This window comes from Oncorhynchus mykiss, chromosome 10 (genome assembly GCF_057628025.1).
Source record: "Oncorhynchus mykiss isolate SJ-2025 chromosome 10, ASM5762802v1, whole genome shotgun sequence".
NCBI lineage: Eukaryota > Metazoa > Chordata > Actinopteri > Salmoniformes > Salmonidae > Oncorhynchus > Oncorhynchus mykiss.
The window spans coordinates 83,043,188-83,068,788 of NC_143031.1; the positions used below are offsets into that span (position 1 = coordinate 83,043,188).

A 25,601-nucleotide genomic window follows, 5' to 3' on the forward strand; every position below is an offset into this window, starting at 1 on the left:
GGGCCTGTAGCTTACTGCACAAACCTCAGTGCTACAGAACTGGTTTTAATTGGTTCATGTTTTTTAAGTCAGGTAAATAAAAAAATCAGAGCGGTAAGATCGAGGAGACAATGTTTCAGAAAAAACGATAAGAAACAACTTTTCCTAGACTGAAATAGAGGTGATAGTGTCAGATATTGAATAGAGGTGATAGTGTCAGATATTTAATAGAGGTGATAGTGTCAGATATTGAATAGAGGTGATAGTGTCAGATATTGAATAGAGGTGATAGTGTCAGATATTGAATAGAGGTCCTGGTGTCAGATATTGAATAGAGGTGCTGGTGTCAGATATTGAATAGAGGTGATGGTGTCAGATATTGAATAGAGGTGATGGTGTCAGATATTGAATAGAGGTGCTGGTGTCAGATATTGAATAGAGGTGATAGTGTCAGATATTGAATAGAGGTGATAGTGTCAGAAACACCTTTTTCGCTCTAAGATGAGACCTTGAAACTGAGATATCTCCTTCTCAAGTCTGGGCTTACTGCCAAATTACAGCTACTGATAGTGAGGATTTGTACAGTCATTACAATTACATTACAATTTAAATACATATTTTTTATTTTTTTATTTTAATTTCACCCCTTTTTCTCCCCAATTTCGTGGTATCCAATTGTTGTAGTAGCTACTATCTTGTCTCATCGCTACAACTCCCGTACGGGCTCGGGAGAGACGAAGGTTGAATGTCATGCGTCCTCCGATACACAACCCAACCAAGCCGCACTGCTTCTTAACACAGCGCGCATCCAACCCGGAAGCCAGCCGCACCAATGTGCCGGAGGAAACACTGTGCACCTGGCAACCTTGGTTAGCGCGCACTGCGCCCGGCCCGCCACAGGAGTCGCTGGTGCGCGATGAGACAAGGACACCCCTACCGACCAAGACCTCCCTAACCCGGACGACGCTAGGCCAATTGTGCGTCGCCCCACGGACCTCCCGGTCGCGGCCGGTTACGACAGAGCCTGGGCGCGAACCCAGGGACTCTGATGGCACAGCTGGCGCTGCAGTACAGCGCCCTTAACCACTGCGCCACCCGGGAGGCCCAATTTAAAATAATTGAAGTGTCTTTGTCCACAGACTAGGAGACAGGCCTCAGCATCTTCAGATTAGGTGGAGAAGTGTCTTTGTCCACAGACTAGGAGACAGGCCTCAGCATCTTCAGATTAGGTCGAGAAATGTCTTTGTCCACAGACTAGGAGACAGGCCTCAGCATCTTCAGATTAGGAGAAGAAGTGTTCTTTGTCCACAGACTAGGAGACAGGCCTCAGCATCTTCAGATTAGGTGGAGAAGTGTCTTTGTCCACAGACTAGGAGACAGGCCTCAGCATCTTCAGATTAGGTGGAGAAGTGTCTTTGTCCACAGACTAGGAGACAGGCCTCAGCATCTTCAGATTAGGTGGAGAAGTGTCTTTGTCCACAGACTAGGAGACAGGCCTCAGCATCTTCAGATTAGGTGGAGAAGTGTCTTTGTCCACAGACTAGGAGACAGGCCTCAGCATCTTCAGATTAGGTGGAGAAGTGTCTTTGTCCACAGACTAGGAGACAGGCCTCAGCATCTTCAGATTAGGTGGAGAAGTGTCTTTGTCCACAGACTAGGAGACAGGCCTCAGCATCTTCAGATTAGGTGAAGAAGTGTCTTTTTCCACAGACTAGGAGACAGGCCTCAGCATCTTCAGATTAGGTGAAGAAGTGTCTTTGTCCACAGACTAGGAGACAGGCCTCAGCATCTTCAGATTAGGTGGAGAAATGTCTTTGTCCACAGACTAGGAGACAGGCCTCAGCATCTTCAGATTAGGTGGAGAAGTGTCTTTGTCCACAGACTAGGAGACAGGCCTCAGCATCTTCAGATTAGGTGGAGAAGTGTCTTTGTCCATAGACTAGGAGACAGGCCTCAGCATCTTCAGATTAGGTGGAGAAGTGTCTTTTGTCCACAGACTAGGAGACAGGCCTCAGCATCTTCAGATTAGGTGAAGAAGTGTCTTTGTCCACAGACTAGGAGACAGGCCTCAGCATCTTCAGATTAGGTGGAGAAGTGTCTTTGTCCACAGACTAGGAGACAGGCCTCAGCATCTTCAGACTAGGAGACAGGCCTCAGCATCTTCAGATTAGGAGAAGAAGTGTTCTTTGTCCACAGACTAGGAGACAGGCCTCAGCATCTTCAGATTAGGTGGAGAAGTGTCTTTGTCCACAGACTAGGAGACAGGCCTCAGCATCTTCAGATTAGGTGGAGAAGTGTTGTTGTCCACATACTAGGAGACAGGCCTCAGCATCTTCAGATTAGGTGCTACAAGACAGAGGATGTAGGAGAGATCAGAAAGTATGGAGAAGAATGAGGAGTGAGATACACCTGAGATAATGATGTGATGATGTCCTATGATACACCTGAGATAATGATGTGATGATGGTCCTATGATATACCTGAGATAATGATGTGATAATGGTCCTATGATACACCTGAGATAATGATGTGATGATGGTCCTATGATACACCTGAGATAGTGATGTGATGATGGTCCTATGATACACCTGAGATAATGATGTGATGATGTCCTATGATACACCTGAGATAATGATGAGATAATGATGTGATGATCCCAGGGAGTGTTAATGCTGAAGGGGGGTGAATGAAATGAATATGTCTTTAAGGTGAACAGCAGCTGTTTCTACATCTAACAGTCTCCAGTTAACATTCCTCTGATAGTCATTTCTTGTATAGAGCTGACTCCAGGGTTGTAGTCAATTCATATTCAAGTCATATTCAAAAATAAAAAATTGTCTTCCCATTAGTCATTGAAAATTGATTTTCGGTTATTGAATTTGAATATCAGTTTACTTCCTGAATGGACTGACTTATTTGGAATTGACGCCTACCCTGGCTGACACGATTGTCTATTCTACATAACATACAGAGCCTTGCAAAAGTGTTCATACCCCTTGGATTTCTCTATTGTGTTACATAGTGGGATTAAAAATGGATTTAATTGTAATGTTTTGTCAACAATCTACTGAAAATACTCTGTAATGCCAAAGTGGACCTGTCCCCCCATACAGGAGAAAACTGAGGATGGATCAACAACATTGTAGTGACTCCATCATAACGACTTAAATGACAGAGTGAAACACAACACATCACTGAATAACTGCCTCCTTATTTTCAAGCATGGTGGTGGCTGCTTCATGGTATGGGTATGCTTGTCATCAGCAAATACTGGGGAGTTTTTCAGGATGAAAAGAAACAGGATGGAGCTAAGAACAGGCAAAATCCTAGAGGAAAACCTAGTTCAGTCTGCTTTACACCAGACACAGGGAGATGATTTCACCTTTCAGCAGGACAATAACCTATAACACAAGGCCAAATCTACACTGGAGTTTCTTACCAAGAAGACATTGAATGTTCCTGAGTGGCCAAGTCACAGTTTTGACTTAAATCTGCTTGTAAATCTATGACAAGATGTGAAAATGGCTGTCGAGCCATGATCTCCAACATCTTGACAGAGCTTGAAGCATTATGAACACAATAATGGGCTAATATTGTACAATCCAAGTGTGTAAAGCTCTTAGTGTCATGCCCGGACCATAGAGAACCCTTGGTTCGTGACTAGGGGGTGTTCTAGTTCAATATTTCTATGTTGGTGATTTGTATGGTTCCCAATTAGTTGCCTCTAATTGGGGATCATATTTAGGTAGCCATTTTTCCCACCAGTGTTTGTAGGATATTGTTTGCATTGGTGCTTGTGTCACCACATAGTAACGGTGTGTTGATAGTTTATTGTTTTGGTTAAAGAAGTTTCACTTTAAATAAATATGTGAAACTCAACAAACGCTGGGCCTGGTTTCGTCTCTTACAACAACCGTGACACTTAGAGACTTACCCAAGAAGACTCCCAGCTCTTAGAGACTTACCCAATAAGCCTCCCAGCTGTAATGACACTTAGAGACTTACCCAAGAAGACTCCCAGCTGTAATCACTCTTAGAGACTTACCCAAGAAGACTCCCAGCTGTAATCACTCTTAGAGACTTACCCAAGAAGACTCCCAGCTGTAATCACTCTTAGAGACTTACCCAAGAAGCCTCTCAGCTGTAATGACTCCTAGAGACTTACTCAAGAAGACTCCCAGCTGTAATCACTCTTAGAGACTTACCCAAGAAGCCTCCCAGCTGTAATGACTCTTAGAGACTTACCCAAGAAGACTCCCAGCTGTAATGACTCTTAGAGATTTACCCAAGATGCACAGCTGTAATGACTGCCAAGGTGTTTCTAACATGTATTGACTCAGGGAGCTGAATACTTATGGAACAACTATTTTAGGTATTTAATTTCAATCAATCTAAAAAATATGTATTCTTTGACATTACAGAGTATTTATTATACTTATGGAACAACTAATTTAATTTAGATTCATTTCTATTAATCTAAATATGTCTACAGTTGAAGTCAGAAGTTTACATACACCTTAGACAAATACATTTAAACTCAGTTTTTCACAATTCCTGACATTTAATCCTAGTAAAAATTCCCTGTTTTAGGTCAGTTAGGATCACCACTTTATTTTAAGAATGTAAAATGTCTGAATAATAGTAGAGAGAATGATTTATTTCAGCTTTTATTTATATCATCACATTCCCAGTGGGTCAGAAGTTTACATACACTCAATTAGTATTTGGTAGCATTGCCTTTAAATGGTTTAACTTGGGTCAAACGTCTTGGGTAGCCTTCCACAAGCTTCCCACAATACGTTGGGTGAATTTTGGCTAATTTCTCCTGACAGAGTTGGTGTAACTGAGTCAGGTTTGTAGGCCTCCTTGCTCGCACACACTCTTTCAGTTCTGCCCACAAATTTTCTATGGGATTGAGATCAGGGCGTTGTGATGGCCACTCCAATACCTTCACTTTGTTGTCCTTTAAGCCATTTTTGTCACAACCACAACCTAAGTGTTTGGTGGTAACTTCCGACTTCAACTGTATGTTCTTTGACATTACACAGTATTTTGTGGAGATTGTTTACAAAAATTACAATTAAATCCCTTTTAATCCCACTTTGTAACACAATGAAATATAATGAAGATACTTTTGCAAGACTCTTCATCACCCCACTGAACATGATTCATGGAAACCTTCATCACCCCACTGAACAAGACTCATGAAGACCTTCATCACCCCACTGAACAAGACTCATGAAGACCTTCATCACCCCACTGAACATGATTCATGGAGACCTTCATCACCCCACTGAACACGACTCATGAAGACCTTCATCACCCCACTGAACACGACTCATGAAGACCTTCATCACACCACTGAACACAACTCATGAAGAACATCATCACCCCACTGAACATGACTCATGAAGACCATCACCCCACTGAACATGACTCATGAAGACCATCACCCCACTGAACATGACTCACGAAGACCTTCATCACCCCACTGAACATGACTCACGAAGGTCTTCATCACACCACTGAACATGATTCACGAAGGTCTTCATCACCCCACTGAACATGACTCACGAAGGTCTTCATCACACCACTGAACATGATTCATGAAGACCTTCATCACCCCACTGAACATAACTCATGAAGACCTTCATCACCCCACTGAACATAACTCATGAAGACCTTCAACAGTGTCCTTGAAGAAACGTTAGCTCTGTAACCTCGTCCACAAAGACAAACTTACGTGTTGGATGAGAGTCTTTGCTGTATTCATCTGAAAGACAAACAAGAGAAAATATCATAAAACACTTTAATAGCATCTGTTAGAAAAGGACATTGATGATTGACATACTGTTCATGTCCAGTATTTCTTACCTTTTGATACCACTGATTTCCATACTGTCCTCTCATCATCCCCGATTAACTCCATCTCAATGTCCACCCCTGTGTTTCCCATTATCATCTTACAACAGCTTGGTGTGGTGTTTGCAGGTAACAGCTGAATCTTCTGTAGGAGGCCATATGGTGCAACGAGAGAGCGAGAGCGAGAGAGAGAGGAGAGAGAGAGAGAGAGAGAAGGAGAGAGAGAGAGGAGAGCGAGAGAGAGAGAAGGAGAGAGAGAGAGAGAGAAGGAGAGAGAGAGAGAGAGAGAGAAGGAGAGAGAGAGAGAGGAGAGAGACAGAGAGAGACAGAGAGAGAGACAGAGACAGAGAGATAGAGAGAGAGAATGATATTCCAGTAATTCATATACAATATGACAGATTCATGTCCTCAGCCTGATAAAACTGCACCTCTGGATAGATGGAAGTAGAGTGTGGATTCTTGAGTGCAAACCAAGTGTTCATCTTTAAGGGCCCATTTGGACTTGGCAGGAGAAATTCTGAATATCCTTGGGACACCTGATCTTTCTCCCGTTCCCGAACAGCCTACAAAATGAGAGATGTAAGTAGTCAGTCACAACAATGTAGTCTCATAATTCACACAACATGCAGCTCACTGGACAATCCATTTTTGTCAACACTATCGTTATTGATTTACCATTATTTCATCAGATAAGTTGACTGAGAAGAGATTCTCTTTTACAGCAACGACCTGGGGAATAGTTACAGGGGAGAGGGAGAGGGGATAAATGAGCCAATTGGAAGCTGAGGATGATTAGGTAGCCATGATGGTATGAGGGTCAGATTGGAAGTTTAGCCAGGATACCGGGGTTAACACCCCTACTCATACGATAAGTACCATGGGATCTTTAGTGACCACGGAGAGTCAGGACACCGGGGTTAACACCCCTACTCTTACGATAAGTACCATGGGATCTTTAGTGACCATGGAGAGTCAGGACACCGGGGTTAACACCCCTACTCATACGATAAGTGCCATGGGATCTTTAGTGACCATGGAGAGGACACCCATTTAACGTCCCATCTGAAAGACAGCAACCTACACAGGGAAATGTCCCCTTCACTGCCCAGGGGCAATGTCCCCTTCACTGCCCAGGGGCAATGTCCACTTCACTGCCCAGGGGCATTGGGTTCTCCTTCGACCAGAGGGAAGAGTGCCATCTACTGGCTCTTCAAATGAACGAGACAGAAATAGATTTGTCACAGAGCTGCACGTTGTCTTTGTAATCTAGAGATTTTCAACAAACTATCAGCTTTCCTTCAGTAAGATTCAACATACTGTTGTCACTTCAGTGATAGTGGCTCACCTCTTTCTGACTGGAGTTTCTGAGGAGCAGGTACAGCCTTGAAATGACTGTTGACTTTTTTACTGCCATATAGAGGACCACGTCACAGTGGACATCTACGATCCAAGAAAGGATATAGCTCAGTATAACAGAGATAGCTGAGAACTTGGGATGGAGAATCTTAACATGGAATCTGGTGACCTCATGCACTTCCTCTAAAGACACTCCATGTTCCTCTACATGAAGAATCTTCATCTCATTCCTCAGGGAAGGGTTGGTCCCTGAACAACACAATAAAAAGGAGACAGAAAGACATATTTTATTATTCATCCAACTAAAACACAAAGAATGTGCAGTACCAGATCACAGTAAACTCAAACTCCCATAATAGTTTATTCATTAATTCAGGAAGTGAAACTCAGTTACATGGAAATGTCTTTCTGAATACTAATTATATATGGTTTTACCTAAACAGACAAAGTGTGGCAGATGAACTTCCTCCAGTTCACCTAACTCCATAGTGATGTCCAGCAATGGACCACCTTGTGTGTACTGCATGTCTTTCAGAAGTTGACTGTAGGGTTCCCAGTTCCTGAAGTGATACTTCAGAATGACATCTCTCTCACACAGCCAGCGGAGCCCAGACACTGTGCACTCATAACTCCCTTTGGGTGTCCTGTGCCTTATGGCAACAACAAGATGTGGTAGAGAGGGTCAATGGTCAAATGGAGAGGTTGGATTAGAAGACTATTCCCAAAGGTAATGGGGAAATACACTAGCAGGTGGAATGAAATGTTATAAGTAGTTATTTTACCTGAACATTGTCACTCCCTGGACAGTGGAAGTCAAGGGTTCAATCTGAAGCCAGTGTGTGGAGTCCTGAACAAGGACAAGCATGTCAGTAATACATATGGGGCCTGTTTCCTGGACACAGATTGAGTCTAGTGCTGGACTAAAAAGCATGCTCAATGGAAGTTTCAATAGAAAGTTCTTTAAGGTCCAGGACTAGACTTAATCTGTGTCTGGGAAACTGGCCAATTATACAAAAGTATCTGATCTAAATGTATTTATTCAATGTTACATGGAATGCTGGTGATATATTGATTACACTGTTCAATGAACAAAGGTGACAACAGATAAAATCCTGCATGACTATGTCATGACGTTGCCCTTTTTTGGGTACAGCAAGCCCCATCCCCCTCTCCCTGCCTCCTACAACTAGGCTGCTGTGGTCAGAGAGGTCATACATTCCTGGAGGAGATGATCTCCTCATGGCCACAGTATAGAGACAGAGTGAATTTTCATAGAGAACAATGGAATTTCTTCCACCTCACAGAACTGGAGGTCCGAACGACATTTATGTTCCGGAGAAAGTATAAAATATCGGCGAAGAATTCAGTCCGGTTGCTACAATTTGGTGAAACTCATGAGAGACAATACGGCCACATTACCATAACGCTGTTTACATAATAGCCTCAGATATGAGGTTTACATCTAATTGTTGTATAAAATGAATGAGTGAAGAGGAAACTATTTGTTTAATGAAGGAAACTCCAATTTCCTTTTGAGTTTAACTAAATCAGAGGAAAGCCCATGAGCCCAGTTCGGACCGGGCGTTGTGAGACAGCCTTTTTTCTGCAACTCCCAAATAAACCCCCCCCCCCCCACCTTGAGAATTTATCACCAGACCATGTTTCTCTCCATTACGAGAGGACAAAAGGTTGCAGACCAGCTTTCCTCGATAACGAGAGGGCCAAGGTTTGAGACCAGACTGCTGAATCTTTTAACCGTCCCACGTGGTTAAACTATTAGACTATCGCTACCGACAAAATAAGAACAAGTCTTTGATATTAATTACTCGTCTGCAGCTTGAATTTGAATTCAGTATCATTGAACGCGAAGAACGACAACCGCAGAAACATCCAATCTATAACGAAATGAATGAATGTCACTCTGAACTTTCCATTCTATAACGAAATGAATGAATGTCACTCTGAACTATCCATTCTATAATTATCGACTGTGTGTTGTCTTATCTCAGTCGACCCCCCACTTCCCTTTTCTACAACAAGCCGCAATGCCGGTTTATCCCACTAGGGAAACTCCGTTATCATTTCCTTGTAACGATCAACTGTTTGTTTATGCATTTCTGTGAATTACTTAGTTAGTAAATAAATGATTTAAGACAATTGATGTATGGATGACTCATAGTGAAGACTGGGTTTGTGCAGATAACCAACAATTTTATGACGTTTGGAATGAGACTAAAGTGAGGTGAAATAAATAATTCATTAATTCGAAGACTAATTGATCAGATATAAAATATCTGAAAAGTTACATTAGGAAAATTATAACTTTGAATTCTGAATATTTTCCTTGGTGCCCGGACTTCCTAGTTAATTACAGTTACATGATTAATCAGTTTAATCACGTTATACTAATTACAGAGAATCTTTGATTAAAAACTTAAAGTCTTCATTTAATGATAGTAAAGACAAGACATATACAAGCAGAACACAGGACTGTCTATATCCCAGTATGAATGGTTGGTCAGTACACACCTGGCTTTGAGACTGTACCTGACTCCTGCAGGTATGTAAAAGTAAGAATTGACATTATGACTTACCTCAACATGGTCACAAGTCTTACAGCTCTGAGGAATCCCTGAAGTCAAAAATAGTTGTTATTTAAAATGCACAATCTCATGTAATAATGAATTAATAATTATTAAATAGACTTGTAATATAACTAAGCAACAGTCTCAGAATGTACACTCATTAGCATACCATAATCTGACATTAGCGTTATATTAATTAATGTTTGTGGAAGCAGGAAACAACATCGTTCTGGTCCGTGTTTTGTAGATGTTGGGGGTTTGATTTCTGCTAGATTCTAGGATGAGAGTTTAAAGGTAGAGTCAGCTAAATGATGTTGTACGAGCAGCACCACAGATATTGTGATGAGCAAGATGCCCGACTTCTCTCTCACACAGTCACACACAGTAACTGCCATGTGCACCGGTCCTTTTCACTCTCTTACAGTGGAGAGGTTGAGTGTTCGCCACGGGACCAAAACAGCGGAGAAGTTTAGCCTTGCTCTCCAACACTCTTAGTTGTTGTAGAAATGTACCCACTCTGCTGTTTACTTTGTGCATCTACGTCATATCGCTGACTCTACCTTTAAGTTTGTTTTGACAAAATAGATCATGATTGTGCTCCTTGTCTGGGACTCAATTACAATGAACGCTTTAAAACTACTTTGACTTAAAAACAATTATCAGTTAAGTCTGGGGCGGCAGGGTAGCCTAGTAGTTAGAGCGTTGGACTAGTAACCGGAGGTTGCAAGATCAAATCCCGAGCTGACAAGGTACAAATCTGTCATTCTGCCCTTGAACAGGCAGTTAACACACTGTTCCTAGGCCGTCATTGAAAATAAGAATTTGTTCTTAACTGACTTGCCTAGTTAAATAAAGGTAAAAAATAAATAAAAAAAAAACTCACATTTCTCAGGTCCAGGCTTGATCCAACTCTCTCCACCGTGGTCTCTGGTGTCCTCAGGTCCAGGCTTGATCCAACTCTCTCCACCATGGTCTCTGGTGTTCTCAGGTCCAGGCTTGATCCAACTCTCTCCACCATGGTCTCTGGTGTTCTCAGGTCCAGGCTTGATACAACTCTCTCCACCATGGTCTCTGGTGTCCTCAGGTCCAGGCTTGATCCAACTCTCTCCACCATGGTCTCTGGTGTCCTCAGGTCCAGGCTTGATACAACTCTCTCCACCATGGTCTGTAGTTCTATTTCTGTAGATCCAACAGAACACATTAAAACACACCACTACTACTAATATAACTGTCTGTAGGTCCAACAGAACACATTAAAACACACCACTACTACTAATCTAACTGTCTGTAGGTCCAACAGAACACATTAAAACACACCACTACTACTAATCTAACTGTCTGTAGGTCCAACAGAACACATTAAAACACACCACCACTACTAATCTAACTGTCTGTAGGTCCAACAGAACACATTAAAACACACCACTACTACTAATCTAACTGTCTGTAGGTCCAACAGAACACATTAAAACACACCACTACTACTAATCTAACTGTAGGAATGATTCCAGAGGAAAACACATGATGAAACATTGCTATTTGACTCACCTCTGAATGTGTTGGTCATCTATCTGACGCAGGGTCACTGAGGTCACTGAGGAGGAGGAAACACCAAACCCAGGATAGAGGGGTTCAGTGAATGTGGTGTGTTCTGTGTAAAGGTGGTGTGTCGGTGTACCAGAGGAGGACACACTATAGAAGGACAAAGTACCAGCTGACCAGTCCAGATACACTCCAACTCTGTTAGAAACAGGACCAGGGATGGATCTGCAACAGACTCCAGGATGGTAAAAGCAATAACCACTATGAGAGCAGAATAAACACCAGGACTTCTTATTGCCTCCAATGTCACTGTCAACCCCCCTTCCCTTCCTCTTCATTCCTCTGTACACCACACCAATGACTGCCCCGGTACCATCCATCTCCACCTCCCAGTAATAACGACACCCAGATAAGCCTTCTCTGCAGAGAACCTGATGAAGACAATCAAATCTGTCTGGATGGTCTTCATAATGCTGGTCCTCCACCACCCGTGTCACCTTCCTGTTCCCCTCAGACAGTATCAGGTGTGGGTGTGCTGTATTTGGGTCCAGGGTGAGATGACAGGCATCTGTAGACAAAATGAGAGCTTAATCAAACCACATCTTCATATAAAATATTGTGTTTTGTAGTTACAGAACAAGTATTGATTAGTTAATATGTTACTATAGTGCTGAATATGCAGTTAATTAGGATTGAAGAGACTTACATTTCCTCAGCCCTGATTTCAGCCTGCACTCTCCACCATGATCCACACTGTAGGAGAAACAGGTTATTGACTGACAAAGACCTAATAAAGCAGTCAACATTTAAACCATATTGTTGTGTTCTGGTGCACTATCCCAGTTCATTACTATCCTACCTACTGCATACAGAACGGAGTACAGTTCATTACTAGAGACATACAGGTATTCTATCCTACCTACTGCATACAGAGCGGAGTACAATTCATTACTAGAGACATACAGGTATTCTATCCTACCTACTGCGTACAGAACGGAGTACAATTCATTACTAGAGACATACAGGTATTCTATCCTACCTACTGCATACAGAACAGAGTACAATTCATTACTAGAGACATACAGGTATTCTATCCTACCTACTGCATACAGAACAGAGTACAATTCATTACTAGAGACATACAGGTATTCTATCCTACCTACTGCATACAGAACGGAGTACAATTCATTACAAGATACATACAGGTATTCTATCCTACCTACTGCATACAGAACGGAGTACAATTCATTACAAGATACATACAGGTATTCTATCCTACCTACTGCATACAGAGCGGAGTACAATTCATTACTAGAGACATACAGGTATTCTATCCTACCTACTGCGTACAGAACGGAGTACAATTCATTACAAGATACATACAGGTATTCTATCCTACCTACTGCATACAGAACAGAGTACAATTCATTACTAGAGACATACAGGTATTCTATCCTACCTACTGCATACAGAACAGAGTACAGTTCATTACAATATACATACAGGTATTCTATCCTACCTACTGCATACAGAACAGAGTACAATTCATTACTAGAAACAGACAGGTATTCTATCCTACCTACTGCATACAGAACGGAGTACAATTCCAACAGGATATCAGAGATGCAGAAGAAGAGTATTCATGTGGTGATGATGTATGCTGTGTTGGAGTGCTCTGCCTGCTGGGTAGACTTCCTCTTAATTCTACCATCATGTCACTGAACCTACTACACTACAGTTGTGGCCAAAAGTTTTGAGAATGACACAAATATTAATTTTCACAAAGTCTGCTGCCTAAGTTTGTATGATGGCAATTTGCATATACTCCAGAATGTTATGAAGAGTGATCAGATGAGTTACAATTAATTGCAAAGCCCCTCTTTGCCATGCAAGTGAACTGAATCCCGAAAAAAAATGTCCACTGCATTTCAGCGCTGCCACAAAAGGACCAGCTGACATCATGTCAGTGATTCTCTCATTAACACAGGTGTGAGTGTTGACGAGGACAAGGCTGGAGATCACTCTGTCATGCTGATTGAGTTCAAATAACAGACTGGAAGCTTCAAAAGTAGGTTGGTGCTTGGAATCACAGTTCTTCCTCTGTCAACCATGGTTACCTGCAAGGAAACACGTGCCGTCATCATTGCTTTGCACAAAAAGGGCTTCACAGGCAAGGATATTGCTGCCAGTAAGATTGCACCTAAATCAACCATTTATCGGATCATCAAGAACTTCAAGGAGAGCAGTTCAATTGTTGTGAAGAAGGCTTTAGGGCGCCCAAGAAAGTTCAGCAAGCGCCAGGACCTTCTCCTAAAGTTGATTCAGCTGCGGGATCGGGGCACCACCAGTACAGAGCTTGCTCAGATAGGGCAGCAGGCAGGTGTGAATGCATCTGCACGCACAGTGAGGCAAAGACTTTTGGAGGATGGCCTGTGTCAATAAGGGCAGCAAAGAAGCCACTTCTCTCCAGGAAAAACATCAGGGACAGACTGATATTCTGCAAAAGGTAAAGGGATTGGACTGCTGAGGACTGGGGTAAAGTCATTTTCTCTGATGAATCCCGTTTCCGATTGTTTGGGGCATCCGGAAAAAAGCTTGTCCGGAGAAGACAAGGTGAGCGCTACCATCAGTCCTGTGTTATGCTAACAGTAAAGCATCCTGAGACCATTCATGTGTGGGGTTGCTTCTCAGCCAAGGGAGTGGGCTCACTCACAATTTTGTCTAAGAACACAGCCATGAATAAAGAATGGTACCAATACATTCTCTGAGAGAAATTTCTCCCAACCATCCAGGAACAGTTTGGTGACAAACAATGCCTTTTCCAGCCTGATGGAGCACCTTGCCATAAGGCAAAAGTGATAACTAAGTGGCTCGGGGAACAAAACATTGATATTTTGGGTCCATGGCCAGGAAACTCCCCAGAACTTAATCCCATTGAGAACTTGTGGTCAATCCTCAAGAGGCGGGTAGACAAACAAAAACCCACAAATTCTGACAAACTCCAAGCATTGATTATGCAAGAATGGGTTACCATCAGTCAGGATGTGACCCAGAAGTGAATTGACAGCATGCCAGGGCGGATTGCAGAGGTCTTGAAAAAGAAGGGTCAATACTGCAAATATTGACTCTTTGCATCAACTTCATGTTATTGTCAATAAAAGCCTTTGACACCTATGAAATGCTTGTAATTATACTTCAGTATTCCATAGTAACATCTGACAAAAATATCTAAAGACACTGAGGCAGCAGACTTTGTGAAAATGTATATTTGTGTCATTCTCAAATCTTTTGGCCACGACTGTACATATGACACAACCGCTGCTCACACTATTAGGACATCTATTCTGACTTACTTCAGCTTCATCAGTTTATATGTGGGATCCACCAGAGCAGCTGAAAGCAGTTCCCCTGCAGAGTCTCCTGGGTGATTGTAGCTCAGGTCCAGCTCTTTCAGGTGGGAGGGGTTTGACCTCAGAGCTGAAGACAGAGCAGCACAGCCCTCCTCTGTGACCAGACAGCCAGACAGCCTGCAGAGAGATACACAACATATTTATTTTGATACTGTCGCAAAGCTAACTAAAAAGCAGCATTCCCAAGAGAGGATGGCTTTCACTTCAGCAGTGATAAATTCATGAACTTCTTTGAGGAAAAGATCATGATCATTAGAAATCAAAATACGGACTCCTCTTTAAATCTGCGTATTCCTCCAAAGCTCTGCACAACTCTGCCAGGAGGTAGGATCAAAAGAGACACTCAAGTGTTTTAGTACTATATCTCTTGACACAATTATGAAAATAGTCTTGGCCTCTAAACCTTCAAGCTCCTTACTGGACCCTATTCCAACTAAACTACTGAAAGAGCTGCTTCCTGTACTTGGCCCTCCTATGTTGAACATAATAAACGGCTCTCTATCGACCGGATGTGTACTAAACTCACTAAAAGTGAATAAAGCCTCTCTTGAAAAAGCCAAACCTTGACCCAGAAAATATAAACTATCGGCCTATATCGAATCTCCCATTCCTCTCAAAAATGTTAGAAAAAGCTGTTGCGCCGCAATTCACTGCCTTCCTGAAGACAAACAATGTATACGAAAGGCTTCAGTCTGGTTTTAAACCCCATCATAGCACTGAGACTGCACTTGTGAAGGCGGTAAATTACCTTTTTAATAATGGCGTCAGACCGAGGCTCTGCATCTGTCCTTGTGCTCCTAGACCTTAGTGCTGTTTTTGATACCATCGATCACCACATTCTTTTGGAGAGATTGGAAACCCAAATTGGTCTATACGGACAAGTTCTGGTCTGGTTTAGATGTTATCTGTCGGAAAGTTATCAGTTTGTCTCTGTGGATGGTTTGTCCTCTGACAAATCAACTGTAAATTTCAGTGTTCCTCAAGGTTCCGTTTTAGGACCACTATTGTTTTCACTATATATTTTACCTCTTGGGGATGTAATTCGAAAACAAAATGTTAACTTTCACTGCTATGCGGATGACACACAGCTGTACATTTCGATGAAACATGGTGAAGCCCCAAAATTGCCCTCCCTGGAAGCCTGTGTTTCAGACATAAGGAAGTGGATGGCGGCAAATGTTCTACTTCTAAACTTTTAAACTCAGACAAAACAGAGATGCTTGTTCTAGGTCCCAGGAAACAAAGAGATCTTCTGTTAAATCTGACAATTAATCTTGATGGTTGTACAGTCGTCTCAAATAAAACTGTGAAGGACCTCGGCGTTACTCTGGACCCTGATCTCTCTTTTGACGAACATATCAAGACTGTTTCAAGGACAGCTTTTTTCCATCTACATAACATTGCAAAAATGAGACATTTTTGGAACAAAAATGATGCAGAAAAATGAATTCATGCTTTTGTCACTTCTAGGTTAGACTACTGCTTGGCTCTACTTTCCGGCTACCCGGATAAAGCACTAAATCAACTTTAGTTAGTGCTAAATACGGCTGCTAGTATTCTGACTAGAACCCAAATGTGATCATATTACTCCAATGCTAGCCTCCCTACACTGGCTTCCTGTTAAGGCAAGGGCTGATTTCAAGGTTTTACTGCTAACCTACAAAGCATTACATGGGCTTGCTCCTACCTATCTCTCTGATTTGGTCCTGCCGTACATACCTACACGTACGCTACGGTCACAAGACGCATACCTCCTAATTGTCCTTAGAATTTCTAAGCAAACAGCTGGAGGCAGGGCTTTCTCCTATAGAGCTCAATTTTTATGGAATCGTCTGCCTACCCATGTGTGAGACGCAGACTCTGTCTCAACCTTTAAGTCTTTATTGAAGACTCATCTCTTCAGTGGGTCATATGATTGAGTGTAGTCTGGCACAGGAGTGTGAAGGTGAACGGAAAGGCACTGGAGCAACGAACCGCCCTTGCTGTCTCTGTCTGGCCGGTTCCCCTCTCTCCACTGGGATTCTCTGCCTCTAACCCTATTACAGGGTCTGAGTCACTGGCTTACTGGTGCTCTTCAATGCAGTCCCTAGGAGGGGTGTGTCACTTGAGTGGGTTGAGTCACTGACGTGGTCTTCCTGTCTGGGTTGACGCCCCCCCCTTGGGTTGTGCCGTGGCGGAGATCTTTGTGGGCTATACTCGACCTTGTCTCAGGATGGTACGTTGGTGGTTGAAGATATCACTCTAGTTGTGTGGGGGCTGTGCTTTGGCAAAGTGGGTGGGGTAATATCCTGCCTGTTTGGCCCTGTCCGGGGGTGATCGGATGGGACTACAGTGTCTCCTGTTTTACCAAGCTCAGTACCGACCAGACTGAAACAGTGTGTGTAGTTTACAGCCTGGATCCTCCAGTCCAGCAGACAGCAGTGTAACTCACCTCAGTACCAACCTGACTGAAACAGCTGTACTTACCCCAGTGTGTGTATTTTACAGTCTGGATCCTCCAGTCCAGCAGACAGCAGTGTAACTCCTGAGTCCTGCAGGTCATTGTCTCTCAGCTCCAGTTGTTTCAGTTGTGAGTTGGGTGAACTCAGGACTGAGGCCAGATCTGAACAGCAACCCTCTGTCAGACCACACTGACCTAGACTAGAGGGGAGTAGAGGACAAACTTGAACGCTTGCAACACACACACACACACCCATACACACGCACGCACACGCACGCACACACACACACCTCAGTGTGTGTAGTTTACAGTCTGGATCCTCCAGGCCAGCAGACAGCAGTGTAACTCAGCTCAGTACCGACCTGACTGAAACACCTGTACTTACCCCAGTGTGTCTAGTTTACAGTCTGGATCCTCCAGTTCAGCAGACAGCAATGTAACTCCTGAGTTCTGCAGGTCATTGTCTCTCAGCTGCAGCTGTTTCAGTTGTGAGTTGGGTGAACTCAGGACTGAGGCCAGATCTGAACAGCAACCCTCTGTCAGACCACACTGACCTAGACTAGAGGGCAGAAGAACACATGATTAACACATGTTTAAAACATCCACATAATAACTCATACTGAAGATATTTAACTCACACTAGTGTCTGTATGTTGCAGAGTGGACTGGTTAGTCCAACACAGAGCAGCTCCACTCCTCTGTCTCCCAGGTCATTGTAGCTGAGGTCCAGTTCTCTCAGGGGGGAGTTTGGTGTCTGCAGAGCTGAGGCCAGAGTCTCACAGGATTCATATGTGAGTTTACAGCCAGCTAGTCTGAAGATAGTATATGGTCTGTTAGATATACAAATCCTTCATTATAATGATACTGTATACATCAACTCAATAACATAACTCACAGTGCTCTCTTGCAGGTTTTCACTACCGGCAGCAACCTCTGATAACCTTCCTCTGATGTGTTGTATGTCTTGAGGTCAAACTCCTCCAGCACCTCCTCTGACATCAGTAACAGGTAGGCCAGGGCTGAACATTGGTCAGGTTTTAGTCTTGTTTCTGAAAGAGTTCCTGATCGCAGGGAGGTCTGCATGTCTTCAACTAGAGAGTTGGAACCAAGTTCATTCAGACAGTGGAACAAGTTCATGATCCTTTCTGGTGAGGATTCTTCGTCGATCTTGTCTGAAAGGTACCTGACTGTTCTCTCAACTGTTTTCTTATTGCTCCGTGTGGTACTTCCTGTCTGTGTCAGAAGGCCTCGTAACAGATTCTGATTGGACTCCAGTGAGAGACCCAGAAGGAAGCGGAGGAACAGGTCCAGGTGTCCATTCTCACTCTTTAAGGCCTGGTCCACTGCTCTCCTGTGTAAGTCAGACAACTGGATTGACTCCTTCTCTTCATCATCACTAGTGGTGGGAAAAACATTTTCCTTCTTGTCCAGACATGATTCTAAAGCATGCACTGCTGCTAGAAACTCCTGAATGCTCAGATGCACAAAGCTGTAGACCTTCTCTTGGTACAGCCCAGATTCTTCTTTAAAGATCTCTGTACACAATGCTGAGTACTCTGATGCCTCTGTGACGTCAAGACCACACTCTCTCAGGTCCTCCTCGTAGAAGATCAGGTTGCCCTTCTGCAGCTGTTGGAAAGCCAGCTTTGCCAGTTTCAGGATCATCTCTTTGTCTGACTGAGACAGTTCCTTTGGGCTTGTCTCTGTGGCTTTGTTGTACTTCCTGTTCTTCACAATGATTTGGATGAGCATGAAGTGTGAGTACATCTGGGTCAGAGTATTGGGGACTTCATCCTTCTCTGTCTCTTTCAGCATCATCTCAAGGACTGTGGCTGATATCCAACAGAAGACTGGTATGTGGCACATGATGTGGAGGCTTCTTGATGTCTTCATGTATTTGATGATTTCATTGGCCAGATTCTGATCTGTGATTTTCTTCCTGAAGTACACCTCCTTCTGTGGATCATTGAACCCTCGTACCTCTGTCACTTGGTCAACACACTCAGGAGGGATCTGATTGGCTGCTGCAGGTCGTGTGGTTATCCAGAGGAGAGCAGAGGGAAGCAGAATCCCCTTGATGAGGTTTGTCAGTAGCACGTCTACTGAGGTTGGCATCGTGACATCACAGCACTTCTCATCATTTGTTAAGTCTAGAGGAAGTCGACACTCATCCAGACCATCAAAAATGAAAACAGTTTTGGTTTCACCATCTTCAATGCTGTCAATCTCTTTCAGCTCTGGGAAGTAGTGGGAAAGAAGTTGCATCAGACTGTATTGGTCCTTTTTCAGGTTCAGATCACGGAAAGGAAGAGGAAACATGAAATGAACGTCCTGATTTGCTTTTCCCTCTGCCCAGTCAAGGATGACCTTCTGCACAGAGACTGTTTTTCCAATGCCAGCGATTCCTTTGGTCAGCACAGTTCTGATTGGTTTGCCTTGTCCAGGTAACGGCTTGAAGATGTCGTTGCATTTAATTGGTGTCTCTTGTGTGGTTTGTTTTTTGGATGCCATCTCTATCTGTCTAACCTCATGTTCATTATTGAGCCCTCCACTTCCACCCTCTGTGATGTAGAGGTCTGTGTAGATGTCCTTGAACAGACTTTGGTTTCCATGGTGTCCAATTCCTTCAGATATGTGTTGATACTTGTGTTTCAGTTTAGCCTTGATGTCTTGTTGGACTGTCAGCAGAGTTTGACCTGTAGGAAAACAATGAGAGTTGGGACTCATAAGTTAATGTGTGTGAGGGCCTTTGTACTGTTCTTTGTAATATTGTATGAAACACAGTCTTACTTCTTCTGTCCAGAAGGTTGTGTGTGATCTTTAATGCATCCTCACTGTCCAAACTCTCCCCTTCCTTATTGTCATCTGGTAATGGTTCCTGGCTGAAAGCAGGTGGCCGATCACACTTCATTGATAGCAGGCTGGTTGTAGGTGACACTGCTCTGGGCTTCAGGACACTGAACAAAACAGGGAGACAGATCATCTCATCAATACCTCATCTACATCCTTTTAACAACTGTATAGTGGAACTTCTAGAAGTCCTGATGCTTCTTTTAAAGCTACAGTCTGGAATTGGTAAATCCATTTCTGGCCTTTTTAATGAATGATATAGACCTACATTTTACTGTGGGACAAAAAAGTATTTAGTCAGCCACCAATTGTGCAAGTTCTCCCACTTAAAAAGACGAGAGAGGTCTGTAATTTTCATTATAGGTACACTTCAACTATGACAGACAAAATGAGAAACAAAATCCAGAAAATCACATTGTAGGATTTTTTATGAATTTATTTGCAAATTATGGTGGAAAATAAGTATTTGGTAAATAACAAAATGTTATCTCAATACTTTGTTCTATACCCTTTGTTGGCAATGACAGAGGTCAAACATTTTCTGTAAGACTTTTCACACACTGCTGCTGGTATTTTGGCCCATTCCTCCATGCAGATCTCCTCTAGAGCAGTGATGTTTTGTGGCTGTTGCTGGGCAACATGTGGTTGAGATCTTGAGACTGGCTAGGCCACTCCAGGACCTTGAAATGCTTCTTACGAAGCCACAATTTTTTTGTCCGGGCGGTGTGTTTGGGATCATTGTCATGCTGAAAGACCCAGCCACGTTTCATCTTCAATGTCCTTGCTGATGGAAGGAGGTTTTCACTCAAAATCTCACGATACATGGCCCCATTCATTCTTTCCTTTACACAGATCAGTCGTCCTGGTCCCTTTGCAGAAAAACAGCCCCAAAGCATGATGTTTCCACCCCCATGCTTCACAGTAGGTATGGTGTTCTTTGGATGCAACTCAGCATTCTTTGTCCTCCAAACACGACGAGTTGAGTTTTTACCAAAAATGTATATTTTGGATCAACCTAATGCTCTCTAGCAAACTTCAGACGGGCCTGGACATGTACTGGCTTAAGCAGGGGTACAAGCCTGGCACTGCAGGATTTGAGTCCCTGGCGGCGTAGTGTGTTACTGATGGTAGGCTTTGTTACTTTGGTCCCAGCTCTCTGCAGGTCATTCACTAGGTCCCCCCGTGTGGTTCTGGGATTTTTGCTCACCTTTCTTGTAATCATTTTGACCCCACAGGGTGAGATCTTGCGTGGAGCCCCAGATCGAGGGAGATTATCAGTAGTCTTGTATGTCTTCCATTTCCTAATAATTGCTCCCACAGTTGATTTCTTCAAACCAAGCTGCTTACCTATTGCAGATTCAGTCTTCCCAGCCTGGTGCAGGTCTACAATTTTGTTTCTTGTGTCCTTTGACAGCTCTTTGGTCTTGGCCATAGTGGAGTTTGGAGTGTGACTGTTTGAGGTTGTGGACAGGTGTCTTTTATACTGATAACAAGTTCAAACAGGTGTCGTTAATACAGGTAACGAGTGGAGGACAGAGGAGCCTCTCAGGTCTGTGAGAGCCAGAAATCTTGCTTGTTTGTAGGTGACCAAATACTTATTTTCCACGATAATTTGCAAATAAATTCATTAAAAATCCTACAATGTGATTTTCTGGATTTTTTTCTCATTTTGTCTTTCATAGTTGAAGTGTACCTATGATGAAAATGACAGGCCTCTCTCATCTTTTTAAGTGGGAGAACTTGCACAATTGGTGGCTGACTAAATACTTTTTTGCCCCACTGTAAGTAATTTGGGAACACTTTTCATTAGTTTGATATAAGAGAACTGTATATTTTGAAAATTCATTTCTTACCGCTTAGAACTTGTGTCTTGAGTCATTTTAGAGGCAGTGGTCCCCTCCTCTGTCTCCCCAGAGAGACTAATTTTAGAGGCAGTGGTCTCCTCCTCTCTCTCCCCAGAGAGGCTCATTTCAGAGGGAGTTGTCCCCTCCTCTCTCCCCCCAGAGAGACTCATTTTAGATGTAAGTCACAGCTCACTCAGCTACAATAAGCAATAACAGAACAGTCAATATTTCTGAACATTGAAAAACAATTAACAATTACCACACTTTTACTGTCTGTGGTCAGAGTTCAGACACTTCTTGTTGCATTTAAACATACACAGCCCAAAATTATTAATTTGATTTGGATCCCCACTAGCTGACTCCATAACAACAGCTAGTCCACCTGGTTGGATCCCCTGACCCCATAACAACAGCTAGTCTACCTGATTGGATCCTCATTAGCTGACTCCATAACAACAGCTAGTCTACCTGGTTGGATCCCCTGACTCCATAACAACAGCTAGTCTACCTGGTTGGATCCACTGACTCCATAACAACAGCTAGTCTACCTGGATGGATCCCCTGACTCCATAACAACAGCTAGTCTACCTGGTTGGATCCCCTGACCCCATAACAACAGCTAGTCTACCTGGTTGGATCCCTTGACTCCATAACAACAGCTAGTCTACCTGGTTGGATCCCCTGACCCCATAACAACACCTAGTCTACCTGATTGGATCCCCTGACTCCATAACAACAGCTAGTCTACCTGGTTGGATCCCCTGACCCCATAACAACAGCTAGTCTACCTGATTGGATCCCCTGACTCCATAACAACAGCTAGTCTACCTGGTTGGATCCCCTGACCCCATAACAACAACCAGTCTACCTGGTTGGATCCCCTGACTCCATAACAACAGCTAGTCTACCTGGTTGGATCCCCTGACTCCATAACAACAGCTAGTCTACCTGGATGGATCTCCTGACTCCATAACAACAGCTAGTCTACCTGGTTGGATCCCCTGACTCCATAACAACAGCTAGTCTACCTGGTTGGATCCCCTGACTCCATAACAACAGCTAATCTACCTGGATGGATCTCCTGACTCCATAACAACAGCTAGTCTACCTGGTTGGATCCCCTGACCCCATAACAACGGCTAGTCTACCTGGTTGGATCCCCTGACTCCATAACAACAGCTAGTCTACCTGGTTGGATCCCCTGACTCCATAACAACAGCTAGTCTACTCCATAACAGCTAGTCTACTCCCCTGATTCCATAACAACAGCTAGTCTACCTGGTTGGATCCCTTGACTCCATAACAACAGCTAGTCTACCTGGATGGATCCCCTGACTCCATAACAACAGCTAGTCTACCCTGGGGTACACACAACTTAAAAAACGTTACAGTTTAGATTGACAGACGGTAGTAGACATTATAACATTCACCAAGTCAACGTTACAGTTTAGATTGACAGACGGTAGTCGACATTATAACATTCACCAAGTAGACGTTACAGTTTAGATTGACAGACGGTAGTAGACGTTATAACATTCACCAAGTAGACGTTACAGTTTAGATTGACAGACGGTAGTAGACGTTACAGACCGGTAACATAACAGGTATTTATTCTATACCAACCAAAGCCAGGCCCCCCCCCCCCCCCAAAGACCAATACGTTTGTTTTTAAATACATAAAATATTGTATCTTTCATCTCTCTGTGCTTCATAATTGTCCTTCAATTCACAAGAGGCGTAATGTATCGCACAGGAGAAAGCATTCGAGCGAGCGAAACAGCACCCCCTCTGTCTCAGTATGTGTAGACCATGTATCTGATGCTGTCTGGACAGTGAAACAGCACCCCCTCTGTCTCAGTATGTGTAGACCATGTATCTGATGCTGTCTGGACAGTGAAACAGCACCCCCTCTGTCTCAGTATGTGTAGACCATGTATCTGATGCTGTCTGGACAGTGAAACAGCGCCCCCTCTGTCTCAGTATGTGTAGACCATGTATCTGATGCTGTCTGGACAGTGAAACAGCACCTCTCTGTCTCAGTATGTGTAGACCATGTATCTGATGCTGTCTGGACGGTGAAACAGCGCCCCCTATGTCTCAGTATGTGTAGACCATGTATCTGATGCTGTCTGGACAGTGAAACAGCGCCCTCTCTGTCTCTCTACATGTAGACCATGTTTCTGATGCTGTGTGGTCAAAAAGAGTATTACATTGTTGTCCGTAGCATTGAAGGCAAAGGGATGCCAGCGAGCATCTGGCCCTTGATTAAAAAAGTATAAGAAATTATTTTCAGTGCAAGGGAACCACGCCTGCAAAGCCCATTATGCAACTTAACAAGGTAAGTCTGAATACAAACTAATGAGAAGTGCGCAGGAAAGGCGTGCATAAGAAAGGCGTCATTTCATACATTAGAATAGTGCTCTTAGTGAATACATCCACGCGCTGCTTGAGTTCACATGTGGTGCGATCAGTTTATCTCGCCCGTTGCACCGGGGTGTGTATTCAGAAGAAAGGTGTGGCGACAACGACTAAACCAGTGGTTAACATTCTGCAACGGTGCACCGGCCAAGTTATATCGAGCGCACAGCAGTGAGCAAAACGGACCACCACTTTCCTGATCGGTGTCACCAGAAAGCATTTTCAACGTTGATTTAGCCCAACATTCAAATAGTTTCTATGCCCATTGTTGCACGTCACTTTTACTTGACTGACTTGACGAAACAGTGTTTTCTTTAGTGACAGATTTACGTAATTCCGATGCACGTCTTCTAACGCAGTTTCGTCATGCGGATAATAATCACGATAATGCGCTGTCAGACGCCTTTACCAATAATACTCTACCTCATATCACTGTAGCCAATAACATCACTTAGGATCATATTGATTAGGCTAATAAATATGAATCAACACCAATGTAAATAAAACTAAACTTATCATTCTTGAAAGTTGAAATCAGTATTGCATTAACTTTACAGTTCTTCAGGTGTCTTTCCCTTAAATTATCTGTCTCTCTATGAAAGCCTAACTTCTCCACAACACTTTTCTACATTAAATTATAAAAGAACGTAACAAACCTCAGATGTTTTGTCTTCTACCTGTAAGGTCCATGTCTTCCTGTGTTGAGACATGAGGTGGAGGGAGAGGGGAGGAGGGAGAGAGGGGGGAGGTGGAGGGAGAGGGGAGGAGGTGGAGGGAGAGAGGGTGACGAGAAGTATCAGGGATATACTGTATAGTGCCCTATGTGGCTCCCTATGTGGCTCTGGTCTAAAGTAGTGCACTATATAGGGAATATGGTGTTATTTGAGGGTAACTACTCCATATACTGTAGTAACATAGGACCTTATAGCTTATTGACATAGGATCTGTCTCTCTCACTAACACACACACACACACACACACACATACACACATACACACCCCACCTTAACAGACTGACTACACTACATGTACAACACCTCACCTTAACAGACTGACTACACTACATTTACAACACCTCACCTTAACAGACTGACTACACTACATTTACAACACCTCACCTTAACAGACTGACTACACTACATGTACAACACCTCACCTTAACAGACTGACTACACTACATTTACAACACCTCACCTTAACAGACTGACTACACTACATTTACAACACCACACTGTAACAGACTGACTACACTACATGTACAACACCTCACCTTAACAGACTGACTACACTACATGTACAACACCTCACCTTAACA

At 43.3% G+C, this 25,601-nt stretch overlaps 2 protein-coding genes across 4 annotated transcripts; both read right to left on the reverse strand.

Annotated features, from left to right (window-relative positions):
* Nucleotides 1-4,355: 4,355 nt before the first annotated feature.
* LOC110511088 (neoverrucotoxin subunit alpha) lies at nucleotides 4,356-12,248 on the reverse strand. 2 transcript variants are annotated; one of them, XM_090188161.1, is made up of 10 exons: nucleotides 12,031-12,240; nucleotides 11,331-11,892; nucleotides 10,666-10,853; nucleotides 9,792-9,829; nucleotides 7,980-8,044; nucleotides 7,633-7,847; nucleotides 7,187-7,446; nucleotides 6,270-6,404; nucleotides 5,854-5,986; nucleotides 4,356-5,752 (listed from the first exon to the last, which is right to left on the reverse strand). In XM_090188161.1, the coding sequence occupies exons 1-10, from the start codon at nucleotides 12,128-12,130 to the stop codon at nucleotides 5,664-5,666; spliced, it is 1,785 nt and encodes a 594-aa protein (XP_090044287.1). In that variant the 5' UTR covers nucleotides 12,131-12,240; the 3' UTR covers nucleotides 4,356-5,663. The 2 variants fall into 2 exon arrangements, with proteins under 2 accessions (XP_090044287.1, XP_090044286.1); XM_090188160.1 differs by lacking the exons at nucleotides 4,356-5,752; nucleotides 5,854-5,986; nucleotides 6,270-6,404; ... (2 more) ...; nucleotides 7,980-8,044; nucleotides 9,792-9,829 and having other exon boundaries at nucleotides 10,562-10,961; nucleotides 12,031-12,248.
* A 4,389-nt stretch (nucleotides 12,249-16,637) lies between these two features.
* On the reverse strand, nucleotides 16,638-25,049 carry LOC110511089 (protein NLRC3). 2 transcript variants are annotated; one of them, XM_090188130.1, is made up of 7 exons: nucleotides 24,943-25,049; nucleotides 21,878-22,065; nucleotides 19,965-20,131; nucleotides 18,070-19,870; nucleotides 17,813-17,986; nucleotides 17,560-17,733; nucleotides 16,638-17,374 (listed from the first exon to the last, which is right to left on the reverse strand). In XM_090188130.1, the coding sequence occupies exons 2-7, from the start codon at nucleotides 22,036-22,038 to the stop codon at nucleotides 17,197-17,199; spliced, it is 2,655 nt and encodes an 884-aa protein (XP_090044256.1). In that variant the 5' UTR covers nucleotides 22,039-22,065; nucleotides 24,943-25,049; the 3' UTR covers nucleotides 16,638-17,196. The 2 variants fall into 2 exon arrangements, with proteins under 2 accessions (XP_090044256.1, XP_036790007.2); XM_036934112.2 differs by lacking the exons at nucleotides 16,638-17,374; nucleotides 17,560-17,733; nucleotides 17,813-17,986 and having other exon boundaries at nucleotides 18,066-19,870.
* Between the last annotated feature and the right edge of the window lie 552 nt (nucleotides 25,050-25,601).